At 48.9% G+C, this 16,622-nt stretch overlaps 1 protein-coding gene across 1 annotated transcript in view; it reads left to right on the plus strand.

Annotated features, from left to right (window-relative positions):
- Positions 1–971: 971 nt before the first annotated feature.
- The window catches only part of LOC125308163 (rho guanine nucleotide exchange factor 17-like), a 77,123-nt gene continuing 61,472 nt past the window's right edge, over positions 972–16,622 (plus strand). Inside the window, exon 1 of the mRNA XM_048264477.1 lies at positions 972–5,907. Within this exon, the coding sequence (XP_048120434.1) occupies positions 1,432–5,907 (4,476 nt within the window). The 5' untranslated portion in view covers positions 972–1,431. The remainder of the gene's footprint in view (positions 5,908–16,622) is intronic.

Below are 16,622 nucleotides of genomic sequence, written 5' to 3' on the forward strand. Positions count from 1 at the left end.
CATGTCTGTGGGACATTTCATGCTATTCTTCTAAACGTGTTGCAGAATGTGACAACTGTGTGCGAAACCAGTGCTAGTTACCACCATAATGCCTGTAGTCTTTTATTGTGAAATATTTTCTTAGACATGACGTTGTGTGGCTTTTACTGTAGCCTACACTCACTGTAGCCTATTCAGGCGAACTCTCGTATGGCAGATAGTGTTGATGTCTATCGCTTTTAGAAATACTGATAACAGCCATAGCGTGTAGGCTATGCACCACTTTTTTATGTCAATGCACACATAATACGGAATTAACGTGTTAACTGGTCGCCATCCTTTCTGGCCGTTCACTTAATAGGCTACGTCTGTGGAATGCATTAAATAAATCAATGTGTTTTTTTTAAGAAAAATAAAATGTCTATGTCGGTGTGTATTTGTTCTCACTCACACTCTAGCTTTAAAATTAAGGATCCACGCAACGCCAGAGCTTTGACTAAAAAGTAGGACAAGCCACCAGTAGCATGTATCCACAAGAGTGCGCACTGTTTACTTCATTCCTTAAGGAACATCGCAATAACTCAAGAACAAAGAGCTACTTAAAACTTTGCTGTCAAAGAAAACCCACAATGGATGGCTTGTTTGTACGCAGAGAAAACGTTGAGCTTTAACACACAAATTAAGAGGAAAGTATATCTAGCCCTAAAGAACTTCTGTTATTTGACTAGCTTGCAATTTCCAGATGTCAATCAGCGCCCGAAAGTGTAAGAATCTAATTTACATTAAGAAAAGAAACTGCACATCCCTTGAAAATGTGTGTGCATGAGATATAGCCCTGGCTGTCTAATGCTCCGTATCAGTTTTCTCACATCAGAAAAATCTTTTCCCCCCATACCCGAGGGGCTATGACTACCCTTACCATGTTTAGTCCCGCCCACGCTAAGCATTTGCATGTAAAAAGACAAAAGTCACGGAAAACTTAATTTTGTCAAAATAACAATATCACTTCATCAGGCAGTGTTTACTGTCCAGGATGCGTTTAGTGGGATATACAGTACTTTGGACATGGCAAGTTTTCAAGACAATGGGCATTTTTCTATCCTTGCTGGAGAGGCTGCAGAGTTGAACAAGTTGGGAGAACTTTTCTGGCCAAAGTTTGAGTCCTTTCTACGTGCATGGATGGAGGTTGAGTGGAATCGAGGTGGAAAACATGATGAAAGGTCAGAATGCGACTGGGCACTTTTTCTTGCTTGGGTTAGTCGTTAGCTAATTCAATTGTTGTCGTGTAAACAGTTTCACCTCGTCATAGGTTCTCACAAGTACTGCCAGCCACTTAAACTTAATGGAGTTGTGGTAGCCTAATTTTCGGTGGGCAAACGACCACGGAAGAAAGAGTGGCGTCAACATTATCAATGACATAGAAGTGGAGGGCAAAGAAAAATAATCTGCACAATGGCAGAAAAGGAGACTCATAGGAAAGTATACCGAAGCGTCTCTTTCAAAAAGCTGGAAAGCTGGGGTGCTAATAAAATTCGATCTGGACCCGGAGATCAACCCCACATATCAAAAGATTTAGAGAGCGGTGCCCTTCCCCCTACAACTCTGGAGACAGCAGCCGAAAAAGCGCAGCACTCGGCGACGCGTACTAGTGTTACTGTGTCAAGAAAAGTTTCCAAAATCTCAGCAGCCAGCCTCTCGACCGCAGAGTTAAAGAAAGGCACTCCTCATTCGATTTCACCCTCCATTCGCCAGCTCTCAGAAAAGTTCAGCGCGAAAACAGGGCTGACGCACGGCTCTGCTTTTGTCAGCACTGGGACTGTGAAAAGTACAACTTTGCCAAGGACTAAATGCAAGGAAGATGAGTGCACACATAATTTCTTATTGGAGGAAAGAGGGGTTTTATCGACATCTACCAAGGATTTAGAAGAGGAGTTGTCTGAGAAATCACTCGAAGAAAAGTATTCAACACAAGAATCGGTCTCTGGATCGGATTCTGACAGAAGTCAGAGACGGTTAACTCGGAAATCTGCGGATGGCTCCGGCGCAGGTAAGCGAGATTATTCTCAAATCACGCGTCACTCTGACAATATTAATCATAAAAATATAAATGCTGAAGACGATGTTTTTATCACCGGTGCTCCAGTTTGTAAGTCTTATAGAGGCTTTGTCTCGGCCCACGGAGATCCTAAACACGTTGATTCATCAAACTGGCCAAGTGTCACGAAAATTAGAGAAATATTTGGAGATAGAAAGCATCACAGGTCGTCTTCTGACGCAGACGACTTAAAATCTGCAGGCCACCAGCATCATTCCTCTAGCTCCAGAGAAACCAACTATCATTCTGACCGCAGTGATAGACAGTCACCCTTGCAGCCAAGAGGAGCTTGGCAAGACACTAGCAGCTCTGACCATGACATTAGCCTGTCCTCCACAGACCGGTACAGTGCTGGTCTGAGTAAAAAAGTGGATGGATATAAAATAGAATCTGTCTCTGGCACTACAACACATCCATATGAGTCTGAGTTTACCAGCGGTCGCAGCTGTCTGAGAAGTGAAGAGTTGCCTGACGTTTGCAAAGTTCAGAGCCCCTGCAGAGGAGGTGAAAACTGGACAGAGAAACTGGAAAGTGACCCCAGACCCTCTCCCCCAGCACCACCACCTCGCAGCAGTTCTGTGACTCGCCCTCTGAGGGCCCAACCCTTGGCCTGCACTCAGCAGCAGCTGAAGGAGCAGAGACAGGGGGCAGATCAGCCACAACCACCGGATAGTTTACATTCCACACATAGCTCCTCCAGACCACAGACAGCCCCCTCCGTGGCACCATCCAGCGCACGGTGGAGACTCAGCTCTGGTGAGGAGGAGTACGACTCAGAGGGGCGCAGTAGCAGCACTGGAGGAGGCAGGGACGCTCTCCCGTACGTGCGCAGCAGCGGGGGTATTGGCACCTACTTATCCCGCAGCAAGAATGACTCCCGGGCCAAGCTCGTCGGCAGGTCATCTGGGAGCGAGGAGGACAGCCCAGCAGCACTAGCCCACAGTCGGGACAACATTCGACGGCGCTCTCTGAGAAAAAAGAAGAAAAGCAGCTGCAGTCGAGACAATGGCGAATCAGACGACAGTGATGACCAGCCAATGATGATGGATCACTTAGAACGCTATCAGCAGTCATTAGACCCCCAGCAATCAGGCAGGAAGTTTGATGGATCAAGAACCAGGCCGAATTTCACTGCATGGGAGCGAGGTGTTCCCTCACCAGGCTCCACTGTCCAGCAAGAGGGCTTCAGGCGGTTCTACAAAGGGGTAGCGGACGGAGCTGCTTCTCCATCAGGAACTTCTCCTGTTTCTGTGGTGTCACGGGTGTCAAAGGTCAACATCCCCTCCTTTCTCTCCAGTCCTGGCGGATCAAGGAGCAGCAGCCGATACTCTAGCACTGAGACTCTAAAGGAGGAGGACCAGCCCCCCAGCGCTTCCTCTTCTGTGATGAGTAAAACTTACCGTGGGAATTTCACCATGTACAGGTCACCCAGCTTTGGTCACTGTGACAATTTTTCTCGTGCCCCTGTTCGTGTCATCCCAAGAGTAGTTCCCAGTTTAAACCCAGGAGATGCAGCTGCAGTAGCACCCGACAACAAAGTGCTGCAACGCTCTCTTAGCAGTGAGAAGGACAAAAATAGAATGTCTATGTCCAATCCAGACATTGCCTCTGAGACGTTGTCTCTGCTTAGCTACCTGAAAAAGACAGACTTGTCAGGGCTGAAAGTGGGGAAAAAGAGTCGAGTTGGACCAGAGACAGGTGTAGATGGAGTCAGCCCTGGATTCCAGACAGTCTCAGGTGCCTCCACAGTATACAGGATGGGCTCCAGATCACACGGGCCACACTCTGGGAGGCCATCTTTAAAAGACCTCACTGCCACACTGAGGCGTGCTAAGTCCTTCACCTACTCTGACAAGACAGCAGGGCGGCACTTCTCACCCAGCAGCCCTGCCTCAAGAAGTTCCTCTGAGCAGCGCCTGGACTGCCAGGGGGACGGAGAGAGGATTGTGGTGTCTGACAGGGAAGTGGAAAGTGATGACTGCTGCACAGGATATAGATATGAAGAGACTATGCCCAGCCCTCTCCATGATCGTTACGTCCAAGAAGCTCGGCAGGTCATACAGGACATTTGTCAGATGGGTGCTGGTGAAGATGATGACAATTTTGGATTTGGAGGTGATGATTCCAAAAGTAAGGAAAAAGTTAATATTGAGGGTGAAATGAAAAAGGAAGATGGAGTGGTGAATGAGAGGCACTGTGAAGTTGCACAGAACAAGGCCATTGAAAGTAGAGGGGAGGAAACCTGCAGTGAGAGTGAGAAATGTCTACAGAAAGGACAGTCTGAAGAAAACGTCTTTTATGATAAGTCTGTAGATGAACTGTCTGGACATGAGTCCAGTTTGACAGATGAAGGAATTGTAACGGAGTCAGAAGCGGCTCCCAGTGGTGGTCCATCATCAGGAAAAGACCTCCTGGGTCAGACACTGACTGTGTGGAATCAGTCTGCACTATATAAGGATGATCTCCCTGAAGTGACAAAAGAGAAGATTGCGTCTCCTCCACTGCCCAATGTGAGAACAGAGTATGAGGCTGTAGCTATTGGCAGTGAGACCAGCTGCATTAAAAATGTAAACCTGAATCAGATGGAAGCTCCATCAACCCCAAGTGCTATTCGCAGACGAAGAAAGTTTTCCTCTGCAGGCAATAATGGCTCAGATTCTAGTAATGGCAGCAATGGGGAATCAAATGGGGAGTCGGCCTATCGCTCCCTCAGTGACCCCATGCCACACCGCAGGCGTTCCGTGGTCGAGGATGGCGGCAACAACTTCTCAGTTGACAGCAATTTGTTGGGGTCCCTCACCTCTAAAGTGGGGGGCAGCAGCCGCCAAGAGTCGTCTGCGGCAGACCTGTCTGAGTGCACGGGAAGTGCAGCCAGTGACCTCTCTGTCTGCAGTGACAGCCTGCGGGACTACAGCACAGTGATCGAGAGTATTGTACGCGAACCAGGAGCCATGGACAAGGTCATTGACGAGAAGGGCAATGGAAAAGCCGTGAAGAAGAAGAGTTTCAGTGATCCCAGCAGGCGGGGAGAACCTACGATTTTGCTTCCGGAGAGTCAGACCCACCCGAGTGAACCCATCTGTGAACTCGAGCAACCCATACCTCCCTCCAGCAGCGAGCCAATCCTGTCGGAGCAGAGGGACGAGCTGTGGGCACTGGATGATAAGCAGCAGCGCCCATCCCGCCATGGCGGAAGGCACCGGTCCCAGTCAGAACGCGCCTTGCCCTCCCACCTCGACCGTAATGGGGAAGCCAAAACAGACTTCCCCTTTGACCCCAAGCTGGCCGAGGTGCTGTCACCCCGCATGAGTCGTCGCAGCTCCAGGAAGCGCAGCAACAGGACAGCCCAGCAGCAGCTCAGCGAGGACTCCGAGCAGCTAGAGGAGCAGCCAGAGGAGCAGGCCGAAGGCGAGGCGGACGACGAGCTCCCCGAGGAGAACCGGGACCCTGCCTCCTCCCTGCCCCAGTTGCCCCTCCCCAAAGCCAGGCCCAAGCATGTGCGGCATGCCAGCGAGCCTGCCACCTTCGTGCCCATCGTTCCCTCAGCTGCCCTTCCCTCCCAGAGGCAGCAGGGAGTTGGCATTAGTACCCCAGCTCCCCTACGGCCCCCAAAGCAGCCTACAGGGGATGAGGCACCATCCCTGGAGGATGTGACCAAGCAGTATATCCTGAACTCATCTGAGGGGAGCGCAGACACTCCCCCCGTGCCCCCAGCGGCGACTTCATCAGGGGCATCTAGGTCCACTCCAGCCACTCCAACCACCACCACGGAGCCGCAGAGGAAGACCAGTGAGGAGCTGAGCCCTGCACCCCTCAAGGCGAAACCTCGAGTGGTGAGTGAAATCCTTATTGCTTCATCCATCTCTTGTCTGTTAATGGTCATGGTGCGTGCGTGCGTGCGTGCGTGTGTGTGTGTGTGATTTCAGTGTGTGTGTTCTGTCTTTGTACTCCTCAGTCTTACAGTATATGATTCTGAGGTTGCAGTGTCTTGGGGGAAAAGTAATGCTTGTGGAGATGTTTAAATGGAAACAGACATGCAGGCTTAGTTGTCAAGCTGAGGTTTCTAAATTGGGGATGAAATTCAGAACTGCTTTTTTTGCATATGGTTTAGTCCTCGTGTTCATTTCATTGCACATACACTGGTTTTATGATGTGCCAAAATGGCTTGAACTGAAGGGGCATTTTGATGAATCATTTTAGGGGAAAACATCAGCCGATTTTTGACAGAGCCAAGACCCCAAGTACTAAAGTGTTTACACCCGTCTTGTCTGTGACACATGGCAACCCAGGATTCCAGGGAGGTGAATTTACGGCCTGGAGGCTCTTGTTTTTGTCTGAACGTGGTCACTGAGTGTATCTGCTTCTGCTGCTGAGAAAATAAGAGACAGTGGTTGGCTCTGTACCACTCTTTTTTCTCTCCACATTCTCTCTGCTTTCTGCAGCTTTACCTATTAGTAAGGCTTTCCTAGGGCCGTGTGCCTCTTGCTGCGTGCTACTTACACACCCATGGATGCGTTGAAGGCCTCCCATTCTCAAAAGGCTCAGCCCAAAATTTCTCTCCAAGCTCAGAATTAGCAAAAATGCTACAGCGTCACAGTGTGAACTGAAACAGTGAGTCCATAGCATTCATAGCGTAGCATAAGTATTTCCGATGAGCCCATCTTGGCACTGCACAGATTAGCATTGTATTCATGGTGACAAAAGAGGCTGTGTTATGTATTGTTTGCCTAGCAGGAGCCAAGAAGTCATAATGCAGTGTTGGCAGGCAGGTCTATGTATGGTTGTCGGGAGCCCCTATTCCAGCTCCTTTTACGTGTGCTTTTCCCAAGGGTTTGTTGGAACATAATTATCCGAGGCCCATTTTTGGCCTAAATGTTTTGATTTTGCTCATACCAGTGCTGTGGTGTGGCGACAGCCCGGCCTGACTGACAGGAGCCTGGCATGAGTTTGGAAGTGCTTGAATTCCTTGTTGGTCTTTTTTTTTTCAGACTTGAGTCATTATGAAACACACAGCAGGGGAAAATGCCTGTTCTGCTTCAGCATTCAGCCCTGATAATTCAGCCTAATTCGTGTCCTGGCCCCAAATCATCCACAGCGTGCTCAGGACAACACACTCTCTCTTTCCCACACACACACACACACACACACACACACACACACAGAAGGGGGGGGAGTGTTTGAGGGAGAGACAGACCTTCATAACCACTGTAGCATTGAGAAAACATCAAATGATGACTGAATTAAATCTGTTTCCAGGCTTTGCTAATACTGTAGCGTTTATAGCATTTGATATTTGTCCTTGATGTTTAGGCTAACTGTTAGTCTTGTATAAAACCAAATTTTATGTTTCTTTTTACTATTAGCTGCTACAGTGTCACCCGGTGCTACACAAACTGTGATTTGTGATCTGTGCTCTTGGGGGCTGCTTTTACCTGCATGCTGACAGAGAGAGTGAGTGAAAGGCTAGACTCCCCTGCTCTTAGTGACAGATGACAGGTGATGACAGATGGTGTCCTGGTGAATAGTAGTGATTACGGTAATATGACTTAACCTCTCCAGAGAAAACTCTCCCTTGAAGGACTTAATGAGTGTTTTGGTGTTAAGCTAGCAGGATGAGCTGGCTGTTTTATCACCCCCTCATTTAAGCTAACGCCGGGGTGTGCTAAGCCAGGGCCTGCCTACCACCAGAACTTCTTTGTTTTCAGCTGCGCTCCTCAGCCTGTGTACTGTTTAGGCGTAGATGACAAGCTGCTGGTTTAGCACTTTGCAGGGCTTGTGAAAGAAGTGCACAAGGATCTGCTGCCAGAGCTGTGTACACACCCAAGTTAATACACCCAGGAGTACACACGCACACACACACACACACACACACACACACTGATGTACATACAAGGACTGGAGTGGGAGCAACAAGGGGATGACGGCCTTTTATGAATTAGAGTTGCACAATACTTCTCCTCAGCTACTTATGTGAGAGAGGGATATCTCAGCTGGTGGAATTGGGGCCTCAAGTGGACATACCCCAATGCACACACACACACACACACACACACACACACACACACACACACACACACACACACACAGTTTACACTTACTCACCTTTAACAACTTGTATGTACACCAACAACAGTATGAATTCAGTTGGGACTGCTTATCCAATATCCTTAGATGAACCCTAATTATAACTCTGAGGACTGTGTCTGTGTCCATGTATTTGTGTGTATGTGTGTCTGTGTGTAGCTATGTGTACAAGAGGCCAAGGGTGAGGGGGTGGGGGTGTTCCTCTCTATTAGTGGGTGAAAAGCCCCAGGAATGAGCCCAGTGTTTAGTGGGGTTTTGGGGAACAAAGCGCTCCACATGGGGGAATGGTCCCAGAGCACCACATGCCCGTTATAATGGTGTGGTGGTGAAAGAGCATCCAGGATTAATATAACACTGTGTGTGTGTGTGTGTGTGAGTGAATTCAGTGTGTGTGCGTGCAGCTTATGCTTTCTGTAGCTAATTTTCAGCTGTGTTACTTTCTGCATTTTCAGTAGTGCATGCTTATCTGAGTATTTTCTAACCATGCATGTCTTTATGTACACTCTCAGAGGGCATGCACTTGCTCTGTCTGCCTCAGCGATCACCTGCTGTCGCAGGTTTGGTTGAGGTAGCTAAAAACACAAAATCTGGCCAATTCAACTCCTTCTGACAGCACATTTTTGAGGTTCAGACAGTGTGGAATTTGCACCCTATTCATAACAGAACTGCCCACAGCTTTTCGGCTAATAGTTTGTTAAACATTGCTACTCGCTTTTGCTAATTGCTTTTTTCCGGCTCATTTTTTTTCTGGTTCGTTTTTAGTTTTTTTTTTTAAAGTCTGTATTCCACTTGGGAAGGAACTGTTACAGAACGTGTGCACTTGGACAGAAGACGGCAGAGGAAATGGCAACAGTTATGCAACTACTGGTCGGTGACCGGTTTGTTTTCCGCTCCTGCGTTCATGTCCTTCGTGCCAAACATTTAGTACCATTTCAAATGGCCGTTTCAAACAAGGCTTCTTTTGGACATGAAGTCTAGTGTAGAAGTGGGATCACAGGGATGCCTTGTTGAATATGTTTGTTTGAATGTGTTTGTGTGCACTGTCCAAAACCAAAGCAAACATGCACACACTGGACCAAACACACACACACACACACACACACTGCCTCTGTGAGTGAATGCTGTGTGTAGGTGCATGACGGAGGGGCGTGCAGCCCTGCAGACTGTCCAACTGCAGCCTGGCGTGCGCGCTCTGACAGCGCCGCCTGATCCTGTGCAGACAGGAAGCGCCGGGCTCAGGAACAGGAAGTTGTTGTGGTTACTAATGCGTCTGATAATAGCCAGCGAGCCGTGGTCCGCTCCGCTGGCCCGCAAGCTGTGTTTCGGGCCAGGCTTAAACAGGCCAGGCCTGGCCAGCAGTGCCAATCTCCGAGCTCCATGGCCAAACACAAGCCCTTAATTGAATCCCAGAGAGCACCACAGGCCCTCTGGTGGTCCTAGACTGGATCGGTCCAGTCTGTTAGTGTGTGTGTGTGTGTGTGCGTGCGTGCGTGTATGTGTGTGTAGGTGTGTGGGTGCGTGTGTGTGTTTGATATTTCAGTCTGTGTTTGGGAATGCCAGACGGATGCTTTGATGCTGCTGTGCCTGGCGTTGCTGTGTTGTGTTAGGGTGAGGATTAAAGTCTTAGTCTAAATGAGGACATGTGTCCACTGTCCACTCATGTTTGGAGGGCTGCTGCTGAGAGGGACCAGCCATGTCTGTCTCTTTTGGAACATCGCCTGACGTACAGTATGAGTGTGTCTGTTTGATTGTGTGTGTATGTGTGTGTGACTCTGTCTGGAAGGAACACTAATATCATACACCTGTTTTGTGTGTGTGTGTGTGTGTGTGTGTGTGAGACTCTGTGTGTGTGTGTGTGTTTGCGTGCACATATGGGAGAGAACGGGAAAAATCTGATACCTGTCAGCATGTATCAGGTGCCAGCCGTTTGAAAGTGTCCCTTTCTACAGAGGGACGTCCCCCAGCACCTTGTGCTATTATGTCCTTCTCTCCTGCCCTCCTTTTGCTTCTCTGTGTCTCTCACACGGCTCTGCATGTTAATGTCTTACAGGCATCTCAGAACATCTGTTCATAAAGTATCCAATGTTTTGTTTGTTTCAGAACTTTCATTTGAGAAAAGAAATTCGATTTTATTTTAGATGGACTAGTAGAACCTGCAGACTTTGTATAAGAAGGGCAGCTCTGCAGTCTTGGTGGAAGTGCACTATTCCTGGGTAGAGCTAAAGACAAGAGCTCTAAGCTCTAAGAACAAGAGCTTCTTTCCCTTTTGTGGAGAAGAGCTTTCTTACTTGACCCCCCCCCCCCTTCCCCCATTCTCTCTTACTGTCTCTGCCCCCCCCCCCCACACTTCTCCCCTCCGATACCATCCATTACGTTTTTCACACTCCTTTTCCACTCAAAGGACATGCTTCTAAAACTCCCTCACTTCTCTCAAATGACTTTGCCCTCTTTTTTTTTTTTTTTTTTGAGGATCGTTCTGAACAGGAAGCATTGCAGGGAGATGAGGTCATTGCCTTCATGCTTCTTAAAATGAGATTCATCCCAGATATCAGGTACAGCAACAAGGGGGAGGAAGAGAGAGAGGGGGAGAGAGAGAGAGAGAGAGAAAGAGAAAGAGAGGGAGAATGTGTCAGGAGGAGAGACCTCCGAGATATTGGCCAACTGAGAGAAAAGAACTAGGAAAGGTAGAACATTCCACAGCTCGAGAGGACCGTCTGCCATCATTGACGGGAAGCAGAGGGGCAAAATGACGAACCCGGGGCTGATGAACTGGAAGACCACGGGGAGAGAGCGAGAGAGCGAGCGGAGCGAGTGGGAAAGAGCTCTCTCACTCGTTCCATGTTGTTTTCACTTAAACAGGCAGGAGGAATGTGCCCTATCTTCCCTTGTGTGCTGTTGCATAATGGCTGAGGTCGGCCCAGAAGGACGGGTGTCTTTGAGGGGGAGAGGGCTCCTCCGCCGCCGCTGGGTCGGCCAGCACTGGTGCGAAGAGGTTTAAATTTAGAGCTCCGATGACATGACATGGCTTCTGTCATGGTGATGGGCTGCCTTTAGCTGGAACAAATACAACGTGGGGTTTGACAGAGTGCCGCTCTTCTGCAGTGTGTCAGAGCGCTGTTTTCTCTTCCTCTTCCTCTCTCACACTGAGCCTGAGGAGGTGCAGGGGGGGTGCTCTGTTATTCATTACACACACACACACACACACACACACACACACACACACACACACATACAAACATATGCATGAATATATTCATTGAAAGATTGTTGACCTCACTGTATAAAACAATTAGACCAATTTCAATAATGTAAGTGCAGAAGTTTTGGATAGAGCCGCCCTGGCCATCCACCAGTGGTGTGTTCATATTAATGAATGTTAACATTGTAAAAGCCTGACCAGAGCCCTCAGCTGGGCTGTGTGTGGGGTGCTGTTGGACGCCAGTGGCAGCTCCAGAATGGAGTGGGGCTTTTAGTCTGAAAGGTGTTTGGCACTGAAGTTGTGTATTGGGGTGCAACAGGAGAAGAAGGATGGGGTGAGAGCTGGTGGAGAGAGAGAGATAGGGAGGGGGCAGATTGAGGCGTGTCTGAGGCCCTGATGGAGGCGGTTTATGTAGCTCTGGGCAGAGAGCTCTCTGTTTACACTGCAGCCCATATTATTTATTTCATTAATCAGACCACCCGCGAGGAACGGGCTCAGAAAGCCTCCATAGGAACACACCACTTTTTCTCCTCTCTCTCTCTTTCTCTTTCTCTCTCTCTCCCACACACTCTCTCTCTCTCCCCCCATTCCATGTTCCATTTGGCCTTATTTTCTTTACCAGCCCTCTCCGTAACCCCCTCTCCAGTCCCCCAACTTTTAAAATATCTTCCCTTTAGTTAACCTTTAGCCGCTTTGTGCCGACGGTCTGCTAATGGCGCGGTGCGCGGAGAGCCAGTAATGTTTTCTGTTCCCGGGCTCTGAAACCCTATATGCCGCTGATGGCGAGGCCCTGCGCTCCCTCTCTGCTGAGGTCACTGGGATTGTACAGAGCAGCGGCGGGCCAGCACTCCCTCTCTTCAGGGGGAAGTGCATTGTCTGTCGGAGAGCCAGGGCCTGGTGGAGGTGGAGGAGAGAGAAAGAGAGAGAGAGAGAGAAGGAGAGAGAGAGAGGAGCCAGCGGGTGGAGGCTGCTCCTCGGCAGGCAGGCAGGCAGGGGTGGACGGAGGTGGCCACCGCGCTGACTAATTTGTGAGCGGGCCCTGTTTGGGTTATGCGTGTTCACGGTGTGTTTGGAGACGGTGTGTCGTGCAGATAACATAAATACGTGGCCGGGGAGCCCTGTTATTCTAAGGTCCGCGAGCCCTGCTGCCAGATTTTGCTGCTGCTGCTGCTCTGCTAAGCCAACATGCGTGTGTGTGTTACAAACACTGACCATACATTTGCGTGTGTGGGTGTGTGTGTGTGATTAGGTGTATGTGGAAGTTTAAGTGTATGAGGAAAGCAAGAGAGTGTGTTCTTGTTTGTGGTCATCCTCCTGACAAGCTCACCATTTTGGAAAGCTGTATCCATACTATAAGAGGAAAGGGTCTGTTTCAGTGTACAGCCTTAGTCTTGGCTGTCTCTCAACACTATAAACTTAGCTGAAGCCCTTTACTGTGGTGTCTGTATATGGATCCAGTCATACAGTGACAGACATGTAAGTGGAACACGAAGTTGTTTTGACATGTTATTGATTTCGCTTCGAGTCATTTTTTTTTAAATTCTGTATTAATTTTGCCAACACTAAAAGCCTTGTTCTTTTATGCACTTTTCCCCAACGTTTGAGCGTATGAATAATGAGCTTGTGTGTGTGCATGTTTTCGAGGCCGACTCTGAGATCCACGGTGAGTGCTCTTGTCTGAAACATAACCCAGATAAAGAGGAGAGATTGCGCAGGCAGCTTTCAGGAACTTTTCAAGAACGAGCTGACATCGCTCGAGAGACGGGTCCTCGCTGGCTATGACATGAAAGAGAAAAAGACGAGAGCCTCAAATGGCCCCAAATCACTTCACTCTCCCTAGAGTAGCCCGGGTCAGCAGTGGAGAGAGATGAGGGGAGAGGAGAGGGTCTTTGTTCCATTGTGACCGTCTCCTGATTCAGTGTCCTTTTCCAGGGGTTGAGCACAGGCCCAGTGACACAGACCACTCCATGAGAACAGGGTCGGGGAGGAGGGTCGAGGGCGCGGAGGGGGGGTCAGTGGGTTGGACAGGGGGGATGTTGACGGGGTGGGGGTGGGGAGAGGGGGTTGACAGGGTGGGGGTGGGGAGAGGGGGTTGACACAGCGGCAGGCAGGTTCAGCGTTTCCCATGGCATCCCTGGCACAACTCCAGAGTGGGCCTGCCCAGGGTCAGGCAGAGGAGGGAAATGGGCTGGAAAGGGGGATTGATGGGGACTGCCCCTTTCTCTCTCACTCTCTCTCTCTTTCTTTCTCTCTCTCTCTCTGTCTGTGTCTCTTTCTCTCTCTCTCTGTGACACACACATAAATATATCTCACACACACACACACACACACACACACACACACACACACACACACACACACACAAATCACAGCCCCCATCTTCTCCCTTCCCCCTGCTTCCTGGCCAGAGCAGAGCCCAGTCCTCTGGGGAGCATCCCAGTGTCCACTGGACACACACAGACAAACAGTAGGCAAAGTCACATGCTCTAAGCATATACAGGAAGCGAGCTATCCATCTGCATCCGCTAGTTTAAGCCATATCAGTTTGTTTGCCATATACTGTATGGTCAGTCAAGTCATTTAGATGGAGTTAAGGCATATACTCTGCTGTGCTTCTGAGTTAGAGGAAGTCTTCTATCTTTTCACTAATGAGTGGGCTATTCAGGCCATCTTTAGCAACAAGGAACACTAATATCATACACCTGTTTTCTGTGTGTGTGTGTGTGTGTGTGTGTGTGTGTGTGTGTGTGTGTGTGTGTGTGTGCGTGCGTGAAGGCATGGACAAATAATGGGGACATTCTTTGGGCAGCTGGATAACCCCGGGTCTCTGGTGAGGAAGCAGGAGTTATCAGCGTATTTCCTAAAACATATTTTCTTTCCCTTTTCATCTGCTGTGCTATGCTTTCTTCATTGGCTCCCACAGGACTAGGCCCTTTTATTGCCTGTCTGTGTTGAAATGTTTACAATGTAGCTCCTATTTTTATCCATAGTTATGCGATAAAACAAATGTAGAAAGTTTGAATGGAGCTCAAGCAGAGGAACATGCAGGAGAAGTACCCAACATTTAGTAGAGTTGTGCATTGCTGAATAGATGAATGGGTTCAATTTTCAAACAGTACCTGAAAGTTTTATAAACCTGAGTCATCCAGATTTAAATATTTTATTATTATATTGTGCGCAAGGAGAAATGGTTTTGCCTAAGTGTGTTATGAATGTACAGTAGATGTGAGTAAACCCCCCATGCTGATGACACCAGGTTGTGAGTAAAAGTCACTGAAAGCCATTTGACATGTCACTGCTCACAGCGACACTCTTGAGAACATCTGTCCCAGTCAGAACAGACGGCTTCTCTCAGGCTGAGTAAAGCCTTTGTTTAAAATGAAATGTCACACTTGAGTTACTTTTTACGGACAACTGACGTCTTGGTGTGTTTTACTGTCCCTGTTCATTTGTCCCCCTTTTCCCTTGTCCGTTTGTCTTCTAGCTCTTTCTCTCCTCTCCTCTTCCCTTGCTTTCTGTCATCTTCCTTCTCCCTCTCTGTCCTCCTCTCTCATTATGATGGAACCACCCTTCCTAATTATAGCCTTGTGTTTGCTTATGTAAGGGAAGTCACTCTGAAACAGCACTTTTCTGAAGTTCCTCGAGCGAGCAGTTTGCCATGTGTGTGTGCATGCATGTGTGTTTTTATAATGTGTGTGTGTGTGCGTGTGTGTTTTTATTGCGTGTGTGTTCATATGTGTTTGTATCGCGTGTGTGTTTTCAGTGCACCTCATTGAGGACAGCCATAACGCTGTCCTGCAGTGTCCGTATATTTGTCTGCTTAGATCTGAAGGGAAAAGCCCTCTCTTGGTTGCTCTGATGTGGTCTCATCCTTCGGTCCGACTTGTCAAAACAAACCTTCCCTCTCTAGTCACCTATTTTTGGTCCTTTTATGTTTGCTAGACCCTTTCAGTAATTTGGAAGCCATCCCTCTATACAAAAGTTTACATTGGGCTATTTGGAAGCCATCCTTCTGTACAAAAACATCCCAACAAATCCCTCTGAGATTTTCACATTTCTTGAGGAGACAACTGACCTGTTCATTTAGTAGCATGCTGTCAGCCAAAGAGAATAATGTATTGTGTGATGGGGTGGTGTGTGGGGGCAGAGGGGTCTTGCAACAAGGCTCCCATACACCGGGAATAAAACCCCATCCTTAGTCCTGCAGGGTTTCCTCATCGGGTCTTGGTGCCCACTCCTCTCGCCCGACACAAAGTGAGCTCTGTGGTGGCAGACCGGCATAGCTGGGCGCGTGGTCGGGTGCCGGGGCCTCTGGACGCTGACCGTGGGAAGGCCGGTGCACACGCAGAGAGAGAGAGAGAGAGAGAGAGAGAGGGTTCCAGAGAGAGGGAGAGAAGGAGAGAGAGAGAGAACGCGACCCCCTCATTGTCAGGCGCATGGGCAACAAAGCTACAAGAATGACCAAGACGTTCCTGGAACAAGCTCTGTCGCTTCTCCTCACCTTTGTCCTCTCCCCTCCTTCGATGGGATCCGTCCGGCGGTTCAGGACAAGCTGCCGTCTCCGAAGCGACGCCAGGAAGGCCCTTGTGGACCAGAACTCTGTTCCTCCGCAGAAGGCCTTGGACTTAGTGGGCCGAGCATGGGTAGGACTCTTCTCTGTTTATGGGAATAACCACTTATCTTGAGCGCTGTATTCTATTAAAGCCTTCCCTGGAACAAGCGTCACACAGATGCCTGAGATGCCGGGCCCTGGGCTATTGTTATTTTTCCACTGGTATGCTGAATGCTGCAGTCATTTTGTAGATTAGAAAGTGTATTTTCCTGCCCGTCAGTAGGAGTTCTGTTCCTCTGGAAACCACAAGGGCAGGTCAGATGCAATGACCGGCGTGCTGGTGTTTACCCCGGCCTGTCAGTGGAGGGGCTGATCTGGCGTCAGTGGTCTACCCTGCCCGCTGTGCCGCTCTTCAGAGGCTCGAGAACATAAAGGCTTTTTTTCATGTGGAACCCTTTTTTGGGGGGGTGAACAAAGGATGTTTTTATGTGACGGCCTGTAGAAATTATTCCGAGCAAGTCTATCTTTCATAAGAATTCCCTCACAGGAAAACATCCCCTTTGCAATGGCAATATTGTACTTGGCAGTTGCAGCTTCACGCTTGCGCTTGCATGTTATCGCTAATTGTATAACAAAAGCAGAGTTGACTCATGCACACGTGGGTTATATAGATGATGTCAGTGGCATAGTTTACGCTGACCGTTTACCGTTCC

Source organism: Alosa alosa, chromosome 15 (assembly GCF_017589495.1).
Source record: "Alosa alosa isolate M-15738 ecotype Scorff River chromosome 15, AALO_Geno_1.1, whole genome shotgun sequence".
NCBI classification, from domain to species: Eukaryota; Metazoa; Chordata; class Actinopteri; order Clupeiformes; family Clupeidae; genus Alosa; species Alosa alosa.